At 34.0% G+C, this 21,573-nt stretch overlaps 2 protein-coding genes across 4 annotated transcripts in view; one reads left to right on the top strand and one right to left on the bottom strand.

The window, feature by feature from the left end:
* LOC141459953 (protein XRP2-like) overlaps positions 1 to 11,733 on the bottom strand; it is a 32,101-nt gene extending 20,368 nt beyond the window's left edge. The window contains exons 1-5 of one of the 2 annotated variants that reach the window (XM_074139515.1): positions 11,393 to 11,733; positions 8,935 to 9,144; positions 6,576 to 6,808; positions 3,510 to 3,657; positions 2,417 to 2,585 (exon numbers count right to left, since the gene is read on the bottom strand). In XM_074139515.1, coding sequence (XP_073995616.1) covers positions 2,417 to 2,585; positions 3,510 to 3,657; positions 6,576 to 6,808; positions 8,935 to 9,144; positions 11,393 to 11,508 — 876 coding nt within the window. In that variant the 5' untranslated portion in view covers positions 11,509 to 11,733. The remainder of the gene's footprint in view (positions 1 to 2,416; positions 2,586 to 3,509; positions 3,658 to 6,575; positions 6,809 to 8,934; positions 9,145 to 11,392) is intronic. The other variant, XM_074139516.1, reaches the window with a different exon arrangement.
* LOC141459954 (putative ribosome-binding factor A, mitochondrial) lies at positions 882 to 21,530 on the top strand. 2 transcript variants are annotated; one of them, XM_074139518.1, is made up of 6 exons: positions 882 to 1,248; positions 14,757 to 14,946; positions 17,391 to 17,553; positions 17,657 to 17,754; positions 20,999 to 21,064; positions 21,400 to 21,530. In XM_074139518.1, exons 2-6 carry the CDS (start codon positions 14,869 to 14,871, stop codon positions 21,523 to 21,525), a joined length of 531 nt encoding a protein of 176 aa, XP_073995619.1. In that variant the 5' UTR covers positions 882 to 1,248; positions 14,757 to 14,868; the 3' UTR covers positions 21,526 to 21,530. The 2 variants fall into 2 exon arrangements, with proteins under 2 accessions (XP_073995619.1, XP_073995618.1); XM_074139517.1 differs by lacking the exon at positions 882 to 1,248 and adding an exon at positions 12,458 to 12,707.
* The last annotated feature ends 43 nt before the right edge of the window (positions 21,531 to 21,573 follow it).

Here is a 21,573-nt window from a genome sequence, read left to right as displayed (position 1 = left end):
ATTTTATCTTTTTTAGAAAAATGAAAATTTGTCAAAGTTGGTTGTTTTTCGATGTTACGCTTTTTCGTGCACATTTTGATGATCAAAACCCTTATACAACTGTCCTACCGGACAGTTTTGATTACTTAAAGAAATTAAAATCCTTAATTTGCAATTACTCTGTAATGGGAAGTAATCGCTATTTTTTCAAGTGGGGCTTAACGTCCATGTCCAGAATTAGGTATTGTGGACGGGGTGGAAGCACATACGTTGGATTAATATTTTTTTAACAAATAAAATGTTACACACAAGATCGAACTGAGAATCACCCACTTACAAATCCACGCTTCAAACTACTAATTATTCATTTGTACATATATACAGGGTGGACCAGTAAGTATTGTCCATAGGCCTACTGTGTGCAGTACATCTAAAGTGGAGTTCAATGACGTATTGGCCAACTTCATATTTTCCACTGTTCTTGAGTGACGTCACTTTTAATTTTTTTAAAAAAAACATTACTTTTTTGCAATAAAAATGTTATTACTACGAAAGTTTTAGTCCGAATTCGATTCTGATGACACGGTTAGAAAGACAGATAAATTTCCTAATAATTGACACCATTTTGAAGCATAAATTATTCTCCAAACAGCCTCAATCTTCCTCCGGAAGCTGGGAAAATAAAATTAATCGAAATTTTTAAGAAAACTCATTAGGCCCTTACATGAACTTTATCAGACCTAGGTGCTGGCACTTTTTATGAAAGTTTCCTTGTTTAATGGGCTTTCAAACGGTATATCATTTTCCAGGATTCCTTTTATCTTCGTATGAGAAATTACGTTTGTTTTGCAAGAAAACGTGTTGACGAGCACTCAAGAGTGTTAGTTATCAAGTTGTTTAATTCATTGATGTAAGGGTCCAGCTTTTCATAACATTTTGTAAAAAGTCATTGGGATACTTAGTTTTTAAACAAGAAAATAAATTTTATTTAATTTAGATAGTTACTCTCTGAATTGTTTTGTAATCGGGGTTATAAGAATTAGGACAAGGAGGAAAATCACTAATTAAATTACGAAAGGTGTAGGAACCGCTGAGTCGACACCGTATCATATATAAAAACTGGGCTACTGGCTGGCCAGGCTCTCACACACTTTCCGGAGGGGCCAGTTGTCCAGCGGAGGAGCCAGTTGTCCAGCGGAGGAGCCAGCCGCCTTGCGGAAGAGCCAGTGGTCTTGCTGTGGAAGAGGTTCGTCGGCTGGCTTGTGGCTGGTGAGTGTAGCCCAGTAGTAATTTAATAGCGGTATTTGTTTAGCCCCAGTATGGTCGACTCAGTGGTTGCAAAGATTGAATAGGTTACTTGTGATGTTGGGGATACGTATTAGAAGCGAGGTTTTGATAGATAATTGTATAGTATATTAGGTTACTTGTAGGTGAATGAATGAATTACTTAACTTATTGATGTGTGGGGATACGTATTAGAGTGTATTAGAAGCGAGGTTAGATAGAGAATTGTATAAGATATTCAATTGGGTGGGTTTATGTAAGGGATGAAGCGTAGGATCCGATTTACTTTGGGGTATTTGTTGATAATTTGTTTGTCCTTTTTATTTGTTATTGTAAATAAATTATTTTCAATTATTGTAAATAAATACTATGGCCGAAATCTGTAATTATATTGAATTGTGGTTGGAGTGACCAGTTCCCGTTTCCTCACCGTGCGGGTTGGCAAGCGCCCCTTACAATGATTAAACCCCTTTTAGTATTGTTCAGATTTTAATGTATTCTTTACGGTATTGTACAAACTGCAGTATTCTAGTGATAATAGGTAATGAGATATGGAAGGTAAAATTTTAGATGTTTTCGATGTAGTTTCAAATTCGTTCGAAATTCAAACGTTTATATCTCCTTTCGTATTAGCCAGATAGAGTTAAAATATAGTGCCTATTTATTTATGAAGATGTAATGTTCATTTTATCATTATTATAACAAAATGTTATAATGAATCTGGGTCTGTGACATCTAATAAATACTAAAAAATTATTAATGCACAGTAAAATTACTCAAATGATTAAATAAAGAAGAATGTAATTAAAGTGGCCAGCGCCCCTTACAATTGAAAACTCTTTTAGATGGACCAGTAGTCAATTTTTAGATTGTCTTAAAATAAGGAAGTCAAGGGTTACAAATTGCTCATAAAAACAAAAAAAAAAAAGGGTTGTTAAGGTTTATTCACCTTCTTTTCTTTTTCAACAGTGTAGTTGTGTGTGAAATTGTAATTTGGAGTAAATACAAACTATATGAATTTTCGTTTATAAAAATAGTACTTGTTTAAAATATTTCATAACATTTTCTCAAATATTTCAGAGATCAGATTTTTTTTTTTTTTTTTTTTTTTTTAATTTTTGTCCTTAGGTTTCTTTTAAATAAATCTACTTACCTCATCGTCAGTCGTTTTCTGCATTTCCACATAGACTTGTCGTGCCTGTTTGCTTTGGTTTTCATTGAACAGTACCAAGATAAGTAGGTAGTGTTCCTCTCTCGAGAGCAGAAAGTATGCCGAAGTCACGGGCACCACACTACCGACGGCTTCATATGAGAAAGACAGTCTGTAAGGAGTCAGTAACTTTAAGTTAGCCATCGGATTTCACCGCGCTAGACATTTTTCTACCTCCAGCAAGCCGACATGAATTGGCAAACTAAATGATCACTAAATAAACTAAATGTTGCTAACAGTCATCTTTTATTTCGAATGTAAGGCTGCTCTCTATTTATGTTTCAAAAAATTAAGGGGTGCAAAGGGGAAAGAAGATTAACCATATCTTCAGGAACGTAGCGTTTCTTCTGGCATCCCAGCCTAACTATTCACAATATCGCCCACCCCCTCACATTCTCACAATTTTCATAGGGTTTGCAGAAATAAGTGCAACTATTTGTGTTAAGCGAACCCATAACAAACTCTAGCTCAGCCAGATTCAAGGAGTCATGTGTTCTATGCTGAAGAATAGATGGCACAGAGGTGATAATATCAAAGTCCCCACAGAGAGTAAGTGGTCTTTCTTGATTAATGCATGGGATGACATTGACTGACTTCTTTAGGCTAATGGTAGAGGAGGATATACTCTCTCTTGGGAAGAGGCAGTTTATACACCAGGAACGGTTATCCCCAATTTGCCACCTCCCCTTTTTTCTTAGAGCTTTCCTAAAGTGTCCGCATAGTTACTAGGTGATGGAAGAAAATTTTCCTTACCTAGAATTCTCAGTTTTAAATTTGGGAGAGTTTTTTTAGGAATATTTAAGGAGGGCGTTGAAAAGAAGAGTGAGTTGGCAGCAGTTGTTCAAACTAGTTATTGATAACTGCCGGGTTCCATTTCTTTCTTTAGTACTTTGCCTTAGAGAACTTTGGGTTTTTAACCCCTAAGGGTGCTTAAGGGTGAAAGAGTGGTCTCACGCGGCACCCGGAAGGGGCACAATAGATTTATCTATTTGGTCGCAGTAAGGGATAACCCCGCCCATAAAAAATATTAGTTTACCTCAGCAGATCTTTTCCAGGAGAAGGGAAGAACTCATTGATTGAGGTGCTTGCAAGAATGTAGTTGCTATCACCTGCTACTGGAGTGAAGTCGTGCACCTTACTCCACTGGTTGTTGTAGATAGGCAGCTCCGCTTTTAAAAATTGTTCTGAAACAATTTTTATGCAAACTTATTTTTTCCTTTTCAAAGAATATTGTTGTCGCAAATTTTTTATTTGCATTTTTCACCGGAAATACATGTTTTTAGGTCATCTGAATGGACACAAGAGTACTTTTATAAATTAATCAATGCATGTGTGTGATCAGCCTTACTCAAAAATGTTTAAATTAATATTACTCAAAAAAACTCATGTTTAATGCAGTGAATAGAGCTATCATGTTTGGGGCACAGGTAACAGCGGAAACAGCTAGTATCAAGGCAAGAAATTATTTATTTAGTGTGACTTACAAGTTATTAAATTATAATTTAAAAGATGAAGCAGCTTATTTAATGACAATTTAATACAAATTATAAGTAGTAGTAATAAAGTTTATTTAAATGAAAAAAACAAAATAAAGGTACAATATTTTTGAAACAGAACAAAAAAACTTAACGGCATGGTTTCTACCGTCTGCCGGAGTTTGAAACATATATTATTTACACAATTAGGAAAAAAAAGTTGAAATTAATTATTTTACGTAAGTAGAAACATTTTAAATGCAGATTTGACTAAGAAAAACAGGAAAAGAGAGAAAATACATGAATTTTCAAAAGTTCATTCACTTTCATGAATGTACAAAAGCTCCTCTCAGATGATTACAAAATCAAGAAACAGGTTCATTGAAGAATTTCCCTCTAAACTTCCAAGAATGAGTTGCGCAATGGATGAGTTGAGGCCAATCTATACCATTCATCACGTTTAAAAATCTTTCTAGAGAGAGATATCTCTCTCCAAAAAGTGCCAAACGAATAGGTGACAGGGCAGTGCAGGTAGCAACAAAGTGGAAAGTATCCTCCTTCTCCTCAAGATTACATAGAGGGCATTCTACTCCAGGCTGTTGTTGGTCATAGGGCTTATAATTAAGTTTCATCAGTTCTCCTCTCAGCTTGAGAGCCCAACGAACAGAAGATAAACTATTGAGAGTGTCAATGAGTAAATTAGCACATCCCACGTCATGATCTAACAATTTATAAATTGTAAATCTATGAGTAGAGCTTGCTCTTTCTTTAAATTTATTTTTTGCGTTCTCCCTCACTTGGTTAATACAAATTATATAAACCTAATTATAAAGATGAGAGCCGAGCTATTAAATTTTTAAGTTATAAAAGATACAATAATGAGATTTCTCAAATGTGCTCAATGTGTAATATAAATGAATTGGAGTCTATATTTCATTTTATGGCGGACGTGCCCCATATAAAAAGAATTCAGAAGTTTTTATTTTAATAAGAATTTTTTGACAGTGACCCAATTAGTAGAATTCTTAAACGGTAAGAAGTGGGATTTAATACTGAAATATTGCTGGATGGCTCTTAAGTATAGGCAACAACTTGTTCTGTATTTAATTTTATTTGGGTTTTATTTAGTTTTTGCATTATTACAGTATAATTTTCACATTAGACCCGAAAATGATGTTCAGTTATTTTATGGGAAAAATTATATTTATATTTTTTCTATTTTCTAACTAATATCTTTATAAAAATACCCCTCACCCATGATGGTTTTGTACCAAGGGCACCTGTCTTTATTTTATATTTTTTATTATTATTACTAAAAAATGTGAAATGGCAGTTCGAATATATTTGAGAATGGTGCCATCGGTTAGATGAGATAAGGTAATCGTCAAAATCCGTCACTTAGAAATGCCATTTTCCTCAAATAATTTTTAATTTTATGCGCTTCGCTCTGGCTTCAACGATTTGCTTCTAACTTCTTGTACACACGGCGTGAACCACGGGGTGAAATATTTTTCCTCGAAAATTCCGACCCAATACAATGAAGTCAATAAGAGTTTAATTGATTTCTAGAATTCTATGTTTAAAGTGCTAAATTAACTTCTTTTTTTTTTCATCTGATCTTCTTGCCACCGTTGAAATAACTTTCAAACTATTTTAGAGTGCTCTGGGGCGACTGGTGCGACAGTAATACTGAAACTGTACGTCACCTAAACATTCTAAGTTTGGAAATAGGAACCTCAGCCCTGAAAAACAGCACAACATGGTTGTTGCGTTTGTGTCTACGATCTATCAATTTTAACAAAGTTATTAACGGAAAACAATGGCTAATAGAACTCGTTCAGATAATAACTTGTAAGTTAGACTTCACTCTTTTTGGTAAATAACTTTGTTAGCTTTGCTCAAAAATGCAACTAAAATGATAGGTAAAAAAACAATATCAAACAATCTGATTCAAATGGTTGGTCTGATTTGACAAGGACTGGCTACTTATTTTCTTAATAAATTTGGTCTATTTCATGGTACAAACGCTGAAATTTTCACAGAACATCGGCCTAGTGATATGAAAATAATCTAAAGATTTTGCACCACAAATGCAGAAATTTATGCCGGTATAAAACGCCGCACTAACCATCGCGAAAATAATAAATAAATGTACATACGAGGCGTGTTATTTTTAAAGTACCGATTTAAAATTCGGCCGCTGCGGTCGGCATTGGGAGCATGCACGCTGTGTACCTACATATTTCACGAAGAAATCAGACATTCAGGCGGCAGACGTCTGAGAAAATGGGATTCAAAAGCTAGCTGGTTGTACGATATGATGTGCCTTAATATAGTGGCAATGATGTAGAAAAGTAGATTAAGGTACAGGCTTTCATGTAAAAATAAAATTGTTAATAAAAGTATACTTGTTTTTATTTTATTTTAAAACGGTACTTACTTAAAAAACACAACCCGTATGTACATACATAAATTAATCAAATTTTTAATAGAAGTCAAGTTGTACTGGCCACTTTCTTTTTTAAAAACTTTGTTAATTTAACAATGTGGGCTAGCTCAATTTGTCGGAAGTATTTACAAGATACATACTAAAATAAGAGGTTCATAATAATTTTAAAAATATTTACCTTCAAGATTGAAATAATTTAACTGAAAACAGTTTAAGTAAATGCTAGCAGAGGATTCTAAAATTGGTGAGGTGGCCGTATAAATAAACAGATTCAGGTTCCTGCAGTCTCGCAATCTGAACTGGCCAGATGCTGACAGTATCACAGAGTTATGACAACTTCTCATGAAAATGCTGCCAAAAACAGTACACTGTATCATATCAAAGCGTAACCAACCAGTCTGTAACAAAAATCTGCATTTTTTCTTTTAGTCCCTCACTCACTTTCTCACTGAATGTTCTGTAACAAACTTATAAAGTTTACTTACACTTTGTACGGTTTACCAAGATTCTTTGTTAGCTACCCCATTTACTTCCAGTTCATCTTTTTGTATCAGCTTATAATAATAATAATACCCTTATTGATTGAACAAAAATATACTTAGAATAAAGGATTTAAGTGATCACGACATGGTTAAACTGTTTGCCAAAAAGTTTTTAAAATAAAAAAGGTCATGCTTGTAAAACAATTATGAATGAATAATGACAAGATTAATTTAATTAATACACGCCATAAATTGTTTCCACAATAAAATAATAACAACAATAAAAAAAGTACTCTTTACAGAAATGAGGAGGAGAAAAAGGTAGAAAACAAAACCAAAAGGTAAAGAAGAAGAACTGAATGGAAAAAGTAACAAGGGGAAAATAACTATACTACTCAAAAGTTGCTAAGGAATTTATAAATAACATCGAAAATAATTTACTTGCACAATGTTTTGATGTTTATCTCGTTATTTTGGCATTCAATATTTGTATACATTAAGGAATTAATGCACTTCTTAGTCGTACAAATTCATTTTGATAAACAACAAAAACAAACACTGCTAATTTTGTCTGATAAAATGATTCAGTATTCTAATGCATTTGAATTAAAATGATTCAGTATTCTAATCCATTTGAATTAAAATGATTCAGTATTCTAATGCATTTGAATTAAAATGATTCAGTATTCTAATGCATTTGAAGTAAAATGATTCAGTATTCTAATGCATTTGAAAGTGAATGAACATTTTTTTCTTCTCAATTCTTATTTTTTATCATACAAAGAAGACCTCTAAGTGATGAAAGGGCAAATTTAATTGTTCAGTTTCATTTCCAGGGCCTTTCTCAGCTTGAAATTGCTAATGCTTTGAACATTGCACCAAGAATTATTTGCCGAGCATTACAAAGAAACCGCGAGTTTGGAACTGTACAAAGACATGTTTATCAGGCGTAGTTGAGTCCTCTTGAATTCACCACCGAAGGCGCATTGAGGATAGCACCAAGGTCGTAAAAAAGTATCGTGGAAGCGCTCACAATAGCTTTTTAAAGGCGGAAAGACTACCACAAAATGGTAAATATTCCCCTTTACTGTTTCATGACAAAGCGAACAGTACATATGCACCCAAACATATCAGAGAGTATAATTCGAGAAGAGAAGTTTACATCTGATTATGAACAACCATCTCAGCATTCCCACAATGAGATCCAAATTATACCCATCCACTAAGGTAAGATCCGCCCAGCATGTATCTATATCAAATAGCTTTTAGATTCCAAACTCCTTCGCCAGCACCGCTCCCTGTGGTGCGAAACATCAACTGTTTCCCGAAACACTAACAGCATTGCCCAAAGAACTGTCAAATTAAAGAATATATTTCACATACTCGTAAATGTTACTAATGACTAAAGCTGAAACCACTTTTAACGCAACAATTATTGGTAGGTGGTGAAAGATCAACAACCTTAAACAGTATTTGAATGAAGATGGAAGATGAAGGGAATAAACCAGCAAGAGGTTAGTACAATTCTCAATGTAACTCAGTAATTAAACATGGAAAAAGGCAAACCGAATAACTTTATTATAACAAATGCTATAACCTTTCCAGTAATTATTATATCTGATGGCCACAAACCTGCGCAGCGCAGCTCACCACATAGCGAAAAAAGCTTCTAGTATCAGCTTATGAAAAATTAACCGAGGTAACTCTAAGAATTCGGATGATTTTGTGCCATTACTTTCAAAAAGGAGGTAATCCACAATCGCGGTTTCTTAACTTAATAAAGTATAGGGTGAGGTAACTCAGGTCTGGCTATAATATTGAAAGAAAGAGATATGAGCGAGGGAGCTAGTTCCGTTTAGAAAGTCCTTTATCCTTATAAACTTGCAAAGAACCTATAAACTTTCAGATGACTTAGGCATGACAACCTAAGCCATAAGACGCCACCTGCGAGCAACCAGTATGTTCCTAGAAGCAGCCCAAGCATTCCACAACAATTTCTGCCCCAGCAATGGATGTAAATACATATGCTGAGTATTTTTTTTTTTTAACATTTACCTTCCTTTTGTAGGTCCTACAGTGATCTTGCAGTGGCCACAATCCTCCAAGATGATAGAGTCGATGACATCAAGTAGGTAGATAATGCAATGGGAGCAGTCCCTGATGAGGAACTGCTCGCCGTCGATCTGTCCGGTTTCTCTGATTACCAGTTGTCCCTGCAAACCCTCCAACATGTATTTTCCGCGGTCCACAGCTTCCCTAGCGTCCCTGTCCCGAATTACACATTTACTCTATTACCGTCCAAAATATACCTTTGGATCCTACGATTAGTAAAGTATTATAATAAACAGGTATAGTAGGAATTATTTTAGCGGTGGGAAGTAGCTACTTTCTCCATGCTCTGTTTTGATCCGTTGATCTGTTTTGGTACTATCAGATCTGTTAATTTAAATTTTATTGTAAGTGTAATTCCTATTTCATTTTTGCTTCCTAATGTTGGGACACCAACCTAAACGTTTTTAATAAACCACAATGTTTATATTTCCGCCAGTCGGTTCTACCTTCGTCCCCGCTATAAATACAGCACCGAGCACTGGCCTGATATTGCAAGTTTAACTATAGGGTTCGCCTGAGATACTGGAACCATTGCTTCGCATAGAAGCTAGCAACAAAATATAATCACTTACTCTTAAAACACGACGAAGTTAAAGAAACGCTTCACTATTGTTATTGCCTATAGAGGTCTACTAGCCGTACAAAGATAGAAGAATAGCAAGCACGATGATTTTATTCTCCAAGGAGCTGCTTGCTGTTGACTTTCCGGTTATGGTCAGTATTGCCTAAAACCAGAGGACATTATGACCAGGAGCCGGTACTGAAACTTGCTCAGGGTGCCAATGACCTGAGATATTAACGCGTCTTAAATTAAAAAAATAATACATTCTAAAATTAGTAAAGGTACATACAGCTAGTTTATTGAGCTCCTTGATTATTCACCATCTTGCAAAGAGCGTACCTTGTGAGCATTATTATATTTTATTAATTTTCGCTGAAGTTAGTTCATATTCTTCTTCAAAAATTTTTAAACAATCTATTTCAGAACGTTTTTCTTCAAAAATATTCTCCACCTTAAAAATGCTCTGAATAATGAAGAAAGCTCGTGCGAGAAAATAAGCTGAATGACCACATTTCCATATTTAGTGCAGCAATAATTATTCTGGTGATAGCAGCAATAATGCAGCCGGTTACTTGTTTACCTCGTTCAAAATTAAGAATTAGTGGGTTTTCAAGACATTTTGTAGATTTTAAGAAAGTATTCCAATTGAATGGAAGTACTCGATTATCTCCTTTTGAATTACGTTTTCTCTGATCTTAGAGTGTTAATATGTGAATTGATGTAGTTTAGTTGGAGCATTATTTTCCAATATGGTGGTTTATTGGCACTTATTTTATTGCAATTGAACAGATTTGTAACAGCAATCAAGTCTGACTGTAAGAACATCCCTATCGCTATCGCTGTAACAGACAGCGGATTATTCCGAGGATAACACTAATCTACGAGGCATTTATGTCTCAAAATATACTTCACACATATGATCATATGAAACAAGTGACAGTGAGAATTTTAAGGAAATATCCTATAATTCGATAAGAACAGTTCTGTATAATTCGGTTTTTCTCTATTCTTCTTAAAATTTATTTTTATTTTATTGCTCTTAAGAGTAAATCTCTCTTAGCAGGGAGTGGACTTAATACAATTATTTTTACAAACATTGTGCATACTGTATTTGTACAAATTAAACTTCTATAGATAATAAAATAAGAAAGTAAAGTAATCTGTTCTTAAAATGTTGGGAGTGAATCAATTAAACTTTACATGTAGGTCACTGCTTTATTCCTTAATTGGAAATTATGGATTGAATATTAGTTACAATCAAAAATTTATTTGAGAAAAGTTTCCATACTGGTTTACATTTCCAAATATGTACCTTAGATGGAAACTACATCTGATGCAAAATAGATCGTTAATGACAAATTTTAATTCAGGTGGTTACTAGGTAGTAGATGGATTTGCATTTTACTTGTCTGTAGCTTAGGACGCTAGCTAAGTAGTTTTTCAGGTTAAGAAGAGCACAGTCAGGAAAATACATACATATATAAATGCATTAAATCCTAGGCATCTAATTGATGTAGTGAAAAACTGAGGAAGAGCTAGCTAGAACTTTGTAATCAAAACGTTTTCAAGAATATATGATTGAAAGTGCACTCTTGAGTAGAAACAATCAGGACTTGCCACCTTTGCAGGCTTTTAACAAATCGATTCTTAAGAGATTACAAGAGAAACTCTTAAAAACCTTAAGTGTTTAGGTAAGGTTGATTGGGGCCATGTGAACTGTTGTCTTAAACGATGCAGATTAATTGAATTGGCCATTAATCCAAATTCATCTGTTGTTTTTATGTTGTGTCTTAAGTGTACATTGAAATACAAGTGTTGATTATTGAAAGGAGAGCTTACCAGCTGTAGGCAGCAACGGTTTGCGGCCGTTCAGTGTCTGCGTTGGCAGCTTTATTCCAACAACATCCCATTGTTAAGGTTGATTCGATAGTTTGTTTAGTGAAGTGCGTTTTCATGGCAACGCTTACAACCTGTCAACCGCTTTTTACTTTTTTCTTATTCGTGATTAGACTTCGTTGAGGGAAGTGGTCTAGCTACTTCTTCAGGGATGTTGTCATAAATCTGGCTTGAAGTTCCTCCTAACTTTCTATCTTGATTATTTGACGTATGGTTTGTGAGATTGGATTTTACCTTGGACCAGTCAGATATATAATGAATGCAAGGAATAATCAAGTATAATTAATATCTTGGTTATATTTTTAAAATTTCATTCCAAAGGATTTGCCCTCTACACCACAAGGTAGATGAAGAGAAGTCTAAGTAAGATTTGCCACATCTCAAAAATATCGTATTATACATATATGATAAATGTTCGTTAAAACTTAACTTCTTTGTTAATTATACCACCATCTCTTCCACTATTCTCATAGTCTTCATCTTTACTACTTCTCTGCTGTGATGTATAAATAAATTATACTTCTTCGCAAGTGACAGGTTGTTAGTTTCTAATTTCTAATTCCTTGGTTATCATTGAACATTACAAATAAAAGGAGAGTGTTGGAGATAAAATTTATTTGGTATATGTGCATTCTTTATTAATAGCTTGCGTCCATTAGACATGCCTGCTCTACCATCTTTACTGTGGTTACGCTTTCCGATTAACTTGATTTAATATTTTGTTCTACTTGGTATCTTTGCCTAACACAACTGTTACAAGATAGAATAGAACATGGAGAACCGTCCGGAATCGCCTGTAGTATTCCTGAGAACAGGGAAAAACTCATAAATTGCGGGGCCCCCACCATTATTCCTGATTACTATCTCGAAAAAGAACCATGATTCTTTGGTTGCTAGTACAATAGTAGAAGATTACTGCCCACAAATCAGAAGTATTTTGTTACCAAAAATATTTTATCGTTTCCAGTGATTTTTGGTTCGATTTGGATCTATCGGATCGATTAAACGAAAATATATTTATAACCTTTGCAAGTAACATTTGTTGTCAACAGTAGTTGTTTTGATTACGAAATTTTTAATCGGTAAAAAGTAGTATTGCCGGCTGCAATTGTAAAATGATGAGGTGTCTAGAAATATTTAAATCGTGTAGTACCGTTGCTTTCTTGTCAACGTCATGTGGAACTGCATTCTCTTCAAAGAATTTAATTAAGCAGTCTGTTATTATGAATAAATTTTTTAACAGACAAAAAAAGCAAAAGTAAGTTTGTTATATTTTCACGTTAGTTGACTAGTGGAAGACAGTGGCGGAATTAGTTGGTTCCGTTCAAGCCGTTGATGGAATGCAACCTTTGGTTGAGATGTGTATGTACATGTAAATAAGTAAATGCCGTTTTATCATACACAATTTTTATACTGCTTGATAATATTTATGGTAGTTGTTCTTCTATGCACTGTCTTCTGCCAGTAGTTCGCAAAGTTGAATTCTAAGAGATAGTGGCGAAACCAGTTATTTGGTCTTTTTTTTTTTTGTGGCCCTCCTAGAAAAGCCATAGGCGAGAGTCCAAACCGTTGCTACAACCTGTTGTAGCCAATTTCATTCGTTGTTTTGTTTTAACTCATTGTTGGATAATATATACTGACTTACCCAAAATTAGATGATGCGTGTTAATAATGTGTATTTTTGTATCTTTTGGAACTTCCAACTGCCCTAAATAAAGAATAGATGGAATAATTTATTCAGATCAAATTTTTAATGTGGAGTTTTCATCGGAAAGAAGAGTTTTGAGAGCCACTTAAGAAATGTATACATATAAAATGTTATATACGTACATTTGTATTCTAAGTTGATTTGTTTTGGACACATCTTCAGTTCGTTGAGAGCTATAATTGACAAATCTGATATAAACAGTTACCCTATATTTTCTTATCCCACATTATATCACAATACTTTCACTTAAGGAGAAAAAAATCTCTTGCACCAAAATTTGAGATATTTCCTAATCTATCACTATCTTAGTGCTGTTTTAAGCAGTAACCTATCAAATCACTTAAAATATTAATGCGATTAATCCGTTTGAACGTTGTCCTTATTTTCAAAGGGTTGACTGAAGCAAGTGCAACTTTAATGTTTTGTGAAAATGAAGTGGTAACAGTTCTATTAATTTATGAAGAATAATACATTTTAATTTCTCCTAGCTGCCCAACATAAAAAATGAATCTTAACCGTACCATCACCACTGATGTTTTATACAGCGTCAAGCACTTCACTTGACCTAAGTAACCCTTCGGAAGAATGGAAATCTGAACGTTTCACTCTCCTAGTTTAGGAGGAAACTAAGTAAACTGCACCGATCAACACTACAAGAACCTACAAAACACAAGCCACCAGTGACCCACCACTTGGAATGGATCCAAGGTACTTGACACTAGAGCTACCCTTAATTTTCTCGCCGCCGTCTAACACCAAACTAGGTGTATGTGGGTGGCCTATCACAAGATATTCGCATTTATTTATTTCTAGGCCCCATTTTGGACATTCTTCCATAAGCTTGCTAGTCATATAACTGGCATCCTTCTCGTAAAATTCTTAAATAAAGAAATAATTACAAAATCTCGTTTCTCTTTATATCTTCAACTTTCTTTTTATATCATGATCTCGGTTAAGCAAATCTACCTAAAGCATCTCTTTCTGTGACTAGCGGTCGAAATAAAAAAAAATTAAAGCACATAAATTTTCGGAACAATATGGTAGAACGTTATAAGAACTTTGTAGGGCTTCTTATAAAAGAGCATAGTTTATGTCTTAAAAAAGAGATAGTGAGGGAGAAGTTACTTCATTTTTATGCTCCAAAATTATGCTATTTATTTTAATTATTGGTGAAAAAAATCATGGGAAATTTAATATTCTTACGATTAGTGTACTTAAATTTATTTTAGATGGTTTTAAAGTTTACCTTCTTCTGTTAAGACCGTTTTTAATAGGTATAAGTCGAGAAATATTAAAATTATGATCAATTGTCCAATTTCGGAAAAGTGATGACTGGAACCATGGTCCTTAATTTTAAATAAAAATTAGGAATTTCATCTTTTGTTGAAAATGATAAAACAAAAAATCAAGGTTGGGTGATTTTCCTTGTTCCTGTATTTTTTTGACGGTCGAACGTTATACAACTTTCCTACTGGACAGTTTTAATAAACATCTTCTTGATCAATATTAAAATTCAAAAAATGTGTATTATTTTTTTGTTTTTCTTTCAAAATTACCCACTGTTTTTTTGTTTTCTAAATTGTTAACATGTTTTAATAGGAAATTTACTCCAGGAAGCTGTAATGGTACAGTATCAGTAGACCTGGCTGGCACTGAGAGACCTACTAATCACGTATTAAAACGGAGGATCCACGTTCTAAATAAACTCTTTATGGAGCATATAACTGACATAATGGCCTCGAGCAGTGCATCCACCGACCTCTTAAATCTAAACATCGAAGTTACACAGGTGAATTTGTATATAGTTAACGAACTTAAAACGAATGATTTATTCACTGCGTCTAAACAAACCTCTTTATAGTTTAGCTTTGAAGCCAAGAACTGACTCTAGTCTTTCAACATATCACCTGTTCACTATATTCAATTACAGGTTCATAAAAACAATTTCCGAATTTTTATTAAATTAAAAAAATCCATTTTTTATTAAAGTTGGATTATCTGAGGTCAGGCTGTGGGATCATTCGGATCAATCAAAAAACTGATGCAACCCAGTTTTAGTTACAGTGAAGCATAAATTTATCTTCCGCAAAGTAAGTGACCTCAGACCAACACAAACGTCAGGTGCCAATAGGGTGTAATTATGTCTGGAATGTAATTGGGTTTAAAAGAAGTTTAACGCCTTAAAGTTCTTCAACTTATTATTTTTTTTAATGTGGTTCTACACCGACTGGAGATGTTTGGCTTACCATAAAAATTCTTTTAGCATTTTCTTGCTGTAAAACAGTATTCGGTTGATTAAAACACGTCCGTCAAGTTGGACTATTTCTAAGTTCATTTTATTTAGTTATTAGTGGTAAAGATAGGGGATTCATGAGAAATCTCTGGAGAACCAAGAGAAGTAGTGAAGTACGCCTTCATAACTCCAGATAGCTCGCAAAATTGATTTTTCTCCGTCATACCAACCTGAAATTCCTTTTGACTGCTATTTCCAACCATTTTTTTTTGCAACTCGCACTTTTATAATGCATGAGCATTAACACATCAATAATCATAAGTAGGGTATAACCAACGAATTTATTGTATTTTATAATAAATATTATAAACCAAAGTCATTCTAAACTATCAACTTTAAAATAAAATTTATGACTATTTGTTCTATTTACAATCTATCCTATTATTATTTATTTTATATCTGGCACTTTTGTTACAGGTTAAAAAAAGAAAATATTTCAAGATCGAAATATTAATTCGATATATAATCTTTGGTTTTTTAGTAATTTATTTAAATCAGTACATAGCTCATGGAATGGGCTAATATCAAAAGAATTCATATACTTAGGTCTGTTAATTTATATTTGGGAGGGAGGGCTCGTTCTAGCCTGTGAATAGAAAAAGAATCATGAGGAGATCATACTATTGAACCGTATAATTTAACGGCACGGGCAAATGTAGTATATGTACAGAGGCACCCAATTATGTCAACCTGATGGAAGTATTTGGAAATCCTAAATATGAAGCCTATCAACTTAGTTGCTCTGTTGCAAACTGAGTGAAGTGAGACCATAGGTTACAATGTCTCCAAAGTGTCTTTCCTTTTACAAAACATCATAGTTTTACTTTAATGTAGGAGAGAACTGACTGACTGGTTTCATGGGAGGTAACTAGATAGCATTTATTAATATTTAGTGCCATTTTATTTAGCACGCCCTTCGAGTAAAGTTCTTAGGATACCGTTGTAGCACTAAGCAACCAAATAAGGAGTCTATTCTCTCCGAAGGCCGATCTAGCACTGAAAAAGGCTCCGGTCGCCTATCACCTCGGATGTTGACGCGCCTTAAGAAAAAATCCGAGAATGGAGCTTAAAAATTCCTATAGTAATTTAGATAGGATTAAATATTTAATATTTTAATGATGTTCTAATCCTAACATGCTGAATACGTCCTGAAAAGTATCTAACAAACAATTCTGAAAAAGAATTATATGGTACTCAATATTACTTTAATGCTTTAATTTTGCTACTTGGTGAATGTAGGTGGCGTTGAAGAAGTGAATAAGAAAAATGTATAAATAGTGTCATCTTGAGTACAGATTCAAAGACTACAAAGATTTTCGGAAGTAGTCCTACATAAGGGTAAAGTGGTACAAAGTGGCAAAATTTTTATTCACGACTAATATTTTAAGTCATGATTGATATTATGATAAAAAACTTAATCGCGTTTTAATAGTTATGACTGATTCAAATGTCAGATTTAATCATGAACAACCATTAAATAAAAGAAAATAATAAAATAAATATGTAAATAATCATGATTAACATGATTAGTCGTGAGTTACGACTAATTTATCAGTCATTAGTCGTAATTAACTTTTTAATCTCAAATCTTTAGTCGTAACCTCAAAGATTATTTTTACAGCGAGCAGATTATATTTACTTTTAACCATCAAAAAATATCTTTGGACGTACGTTGGACAACATTTCACTCGCATTTAATAAAGTTGGTTCCCGATTACACATATGTAGGACTACTTTTAACCAACGTTTAACTAACGCGGTACGTCATTAACCTTATTTAGGACCATCTTACACTTACACTTTTAACCATGTTGGTATCTCTCTAGACCTGTCAGACAGGCGATATTATGAAGAGCCAACCGCTTAGGTGGCCTAATCTTAGACCCGGGCATGCTCTTTATACGCCTAAAAAGTCAAAGCTAAATTAATTTGTACTTTAGGTGGCCATGAGTAACGATTACAAAACACTTCGAGTGTTCTGGTTAAGTCATGAAATACCATCCATTGATGAACAGAAATTACTTGAAAATGCCAAAATACTGAGGCATGAACTTTCACAGCTGCGGATCATATCCAGCATTCCTCAGATATTATTTGTTAAAGGTTTGTAATTATGATAAAAAGAATAGATGGTTTGACATTAGAGAGTTAGCCTTTTTCTCTCAACCATAATAAATTCTTAGCTATTGACATTTCTGTTTTGAAGACAAGCGGCAGTTGTTAATGAATGAGGTGGAAGAGATTCTGAAAACTGCGGACATGGGCGTGGCAGATTGCGACCCACAAGCCGAACCGGAAGATGAGGTAGAGGCACTTTGTATGCTGTTGCTTGCAGCAGATATGTTACTGTAAGATTCTTTTTAACCCCGGTACTTCGAACTTTGGTCCGACCTGACTACCAGGCCCAAAATGAAACTACATTAAACGAGGTCATCTTTATGTTATCTTATATGTGTAGTAAAATAAGGCCATGAATAAATCATAAAGACCATTTTTACTCTTGCTTTTGGCAATAAAAAGTATTGTGATTGTGTCCAATTTTTGAAATTGAGTTTTACAGAAATTCTTGTTTTGATGTTCTCTGCACATGAAAAAATCCATTTGGCGATTAGTCCGTGTATATGTTCAAACTTGGTATTCGGTAACGGTTCTATTATCGCTTCCGATATAAAGACTTCGACGGAAATCCTTCTACCAAATGTGTGACTAAAATGTGCGATTTTTCAGCCTTTCGTAATTACTAAACTTTGTTTACTGTATCTCTACCTAGGGTGAAGGGACCAGTAATTGACTGCTTAAGAAAAAATTCGAGTTTAAGATAGAATAACTTCCGTTATTTTGGCTCCAGGTGTAGGCTGTAAAGTTGTACCGCTCCAGTAGGATGTATTCTATTTTATTAATATTTTAAAGGCAGTAAATTCGATCTTTATGTCAACCAAAAATGATTTTTTTTGGAAGTATGTCAATGACCCAGTAATTGACATACCGAATTTTCGGTGGAACCAGTGTTTGACATGTGGTGGGACCAGTAATTGACATACAAATATGTTCATGAAACGACATAAGATATGCATTCAAAATCACTTTTAAATCTAAATAAATCACCTAAATCACTTTTTCAATTGGATTTATAACAAAAATTAGTCTTATTCATAATTAATTACAATCAGTTTTTAAATAGGCAAACCTAAATAATCTAATATTTTTTCAACTTTACCCTTTTTTATGCAGTTTTTGACGATCAACCCTTACACAACTGTCCTACCAAGACAGGTAATTTGAAGAACAGCCCTTACTTTCAATAGTACCAAGGAGATATTAGCTAACATGCTTGTTAGATCGTACACAATGTCTGTCGGCTCGCTATTATCTCTTTCTCTTAACTCTTCCGCTCTCTTATCCTTTCAAGTTACCGCTAAATATTTTGTTACTTAAACCTTTTTTTGGGAACTTTTTTGGTTCTCACTTTACCAAACTACCCTCTCTACTTCCGATTAAACTATGTGGCCACATCCTTGTTTCATTCAATCCGCCTATAACGCTGCTACCGATGGCATCTACGCGTCTTTGGGTTCGAGTTGGTGCTTTCTAGTGAACCAAATTTCTCCTACACTTCCTTTCTTTTGGAGCGCTTCGCTAATATTTTCCACAATCTGTGCTGCCAGTGTCATTTGCTTCGAAACCAAACTATCTGAATGTAATTCATTCTTACTTTCTGCATCTATTCAGTATTTTATTGTTTATTATAACTGAGTTACCTCTTGGGCACATGTATATATACATTGTGTGCACGTTCATCGCGTACCGCCACAGGTTGTAAGCATTCGCACTTATAACCGTAATAAATAAATGAAACGTCAATGAAAAAAAAACTAGATTAAAAAATATATATCTGTTATTGACTCTTTAACTTGGAAAAGATAGGTATTAATATACACATACCTACAAATAAACCACTGATATTCACATAACTAGGTAACCAATTGACAAAAATATGTGTTATTAAAATAGGCACACCATAAAAGAAAAAATGAATGAAAAAACAAAATATTCTTTCGGAATACATAGGAAATGAACATCATAATATATCTTATGTAATTGATAATTAGCCACTTGAAATCACTAGCCATTTGAAAACCTCACACATCAACGGTTTTTTTAAATTGGTAACGTTCTCCATAAAGTAGTATAGGCGATCCAACCTTCACGTCTTTGGGAATTAAAAATGGTTTTCATACCGATTTCTTTTTTTTTAAATACAGATTAGCTTATTTAGCCTATGGGATGCTATATAATCGTCTTCCGTCAACATGTCTGTCAATTGGTAAATACAATAGATCTTACAATCTTTTTTATGTTATTAATGTGTAACATCACTAAGTCACCAACTCTCCACGTATGTTTGATTTCGCACCTTGTACTTCTCTTGAGGGAGCTTCATTTTTCCCCTGGCCGTTTTATTTGATGGAATTCTATGGTTCAGCCATTTCCTCCCTTTCTTCTTTGTCATGTGGCTAGGACCCAAAACTGAGGGAGAAAGAGAGATTTTCCAACTCCGATAAGTGGGCGTCGTTTTTATCAATCACGTAGGCCTCGGAAGCTGTTCGGCGATCACGATTATTCCAGTTTGTTGTTCATACATTGTTGTTCTGTACAAAATAATCATTCTGCATGCCCTCTTGAAATAAGGCGTACATTTGCTAATTCATTAATTTAAACATATTTTGTTGGAAGTTTTACTATTTATTTTATGTTGCCGATTTTTATCAATGATTTTATTTTACAATGTATTGATTTTTTAATTATAATAAAATTTATCAATCTATCTTATCATTTTCCCAGGAAGTCAATCACTGGTCTCAAACAAAAAAGCTGTAGGACTAGTAATTGACATACATGTCAATTACTGGGCAAATTGCCGTTTCAAGGACCAGTGATTGACAGCCCCATTTTAATCCTCAATGTTTCTTATAATTAAAACAAAAACTACATAAATGAAATCTACAAGTAATACTAATTATAACAGAACATTGATAACCACACGAATATATGAACAAATAAACGAAAAATAAGAAAAAAGAAAAATTATTTTCTTATCAATCCTCCTTAGCAACGGCTTGTTTTTTCCTTGATTTTGAACTTTTAACACAAATAACCTTCCACTGATACCAAGGAACCTTCCAATAATTAATATTTTTCTGGAACTGCTGCCCAAAGGCTTCTCAATAACGAAATTGAAAGAATCACCACTAAAAACGGCTCATATCCCTTATAATACCAGTTTATTTCTGGTATGTCAATTACTGGTGCCCAGTCAATTACTGGTCCCTTCACCCTAAATGCCTTTCTCTTTTTTTTGAAAGCAATTTTTTTTTCAAGTAACCATTGACTTTTATGCGCCCCTCTAAACTTCAAAATAATGTACGGTTTAAAACTATTAAGGGGAGGTAGAAACTCTGCTAAAATTTTAAATTTAAAAAAATCCGTTTATTGAATGTGCAGTATTGGTTTCTGGCTTTTTACTTTCTCATATTTGCATTTGCTTCAGGAATCCGAGCTACCGCCCAAGTCAACAAGTGTCTTCGGCTTACATCGAGCTAAAATTATGGAAAAGGTAATTACAACATGAAATTTCATTTTATACAAACTTATTTGTATTGAAACTAGTTACCTACATACATAAATGGACCTAAATTACTGTGGACCTGATTTTCGCAATTTGAAGGGTTTGTTTAATGTCAACATCTCCCCCCCCCCCAAAGTAAGGTTAGAACGATTATTTTGATTGTATCTCCATTAGTCTAAATTAGCTGTACATCGCAAACAGATGATGTGGGATCCAAAAAAATCCATGTGTTGGTGAGAGGTTTTAAAGCAAACAGCAGAGACTTGACCAAGTGCAGGCATGTATGCATGCTGTGTATTCTCTAATGATTTTTACTGTTGCAGGTCCGGCGTGACATGAGAAAGCACTGCTCCAGAAAGACTGATTGCCAGCCTAAAGATACCAGTCTCGTTCAATCGCACGCCAAGTACAAGCACTTAATAAAGAAGTTTGTAAATAAAGCTAGTTAAGAATACAGATGTCTGTAGCCATTTCAGCCTTAAACCATTCCTGCACCT

This window comes from Rhodnius prolixus, unplaced genomic scaffold, assembly GCF_049639745.1.
Source record: "Rhodnius prolixus isolate KJV_2025 unplaced genomic scaffold, Rpr scaffold_35, whole genome shotgun sequence".
Lineage (NCBI taxonomy): Eukaryota > Metazoa > Arthropoda > Insecta > Hemiptera > Reduviidae > Rhodnius > Rhodnius prolixus.
The sequence above is the reverse complement of the archived record's forward strand: the minus strand, read 5'-3'. Positions and strand labels throughout refer to the sequence as shown.

What these genes read in the sequence shown, in the direction of transcription:
- LOC141459954 (XM_074139517.1), top strand. Translation starts at nt 12,565, where the DNA reads ATGATGAGGTGTCTAGAAATATTTAAATCGTGTAGTACCGTTGCTTTC. An exon ending in AAGCCGAACCGGAAGATGAG is followed by an intron (nt 17,755 to 20,998) that starts GTAGAGGCACTT and finishes CATTTGCTTCAG; the next exon opens with GAATCCGAGCTACCGCCCAA. An exon ending in GAGCTAAAATTATGGAAAAG is followed by an intron (nt 21,065 to 21,399) that starts GTAATTACAACA and finishes TTACTGTTGCAG; the next exon opens with GTCCGGCGTGACATGAGAAA.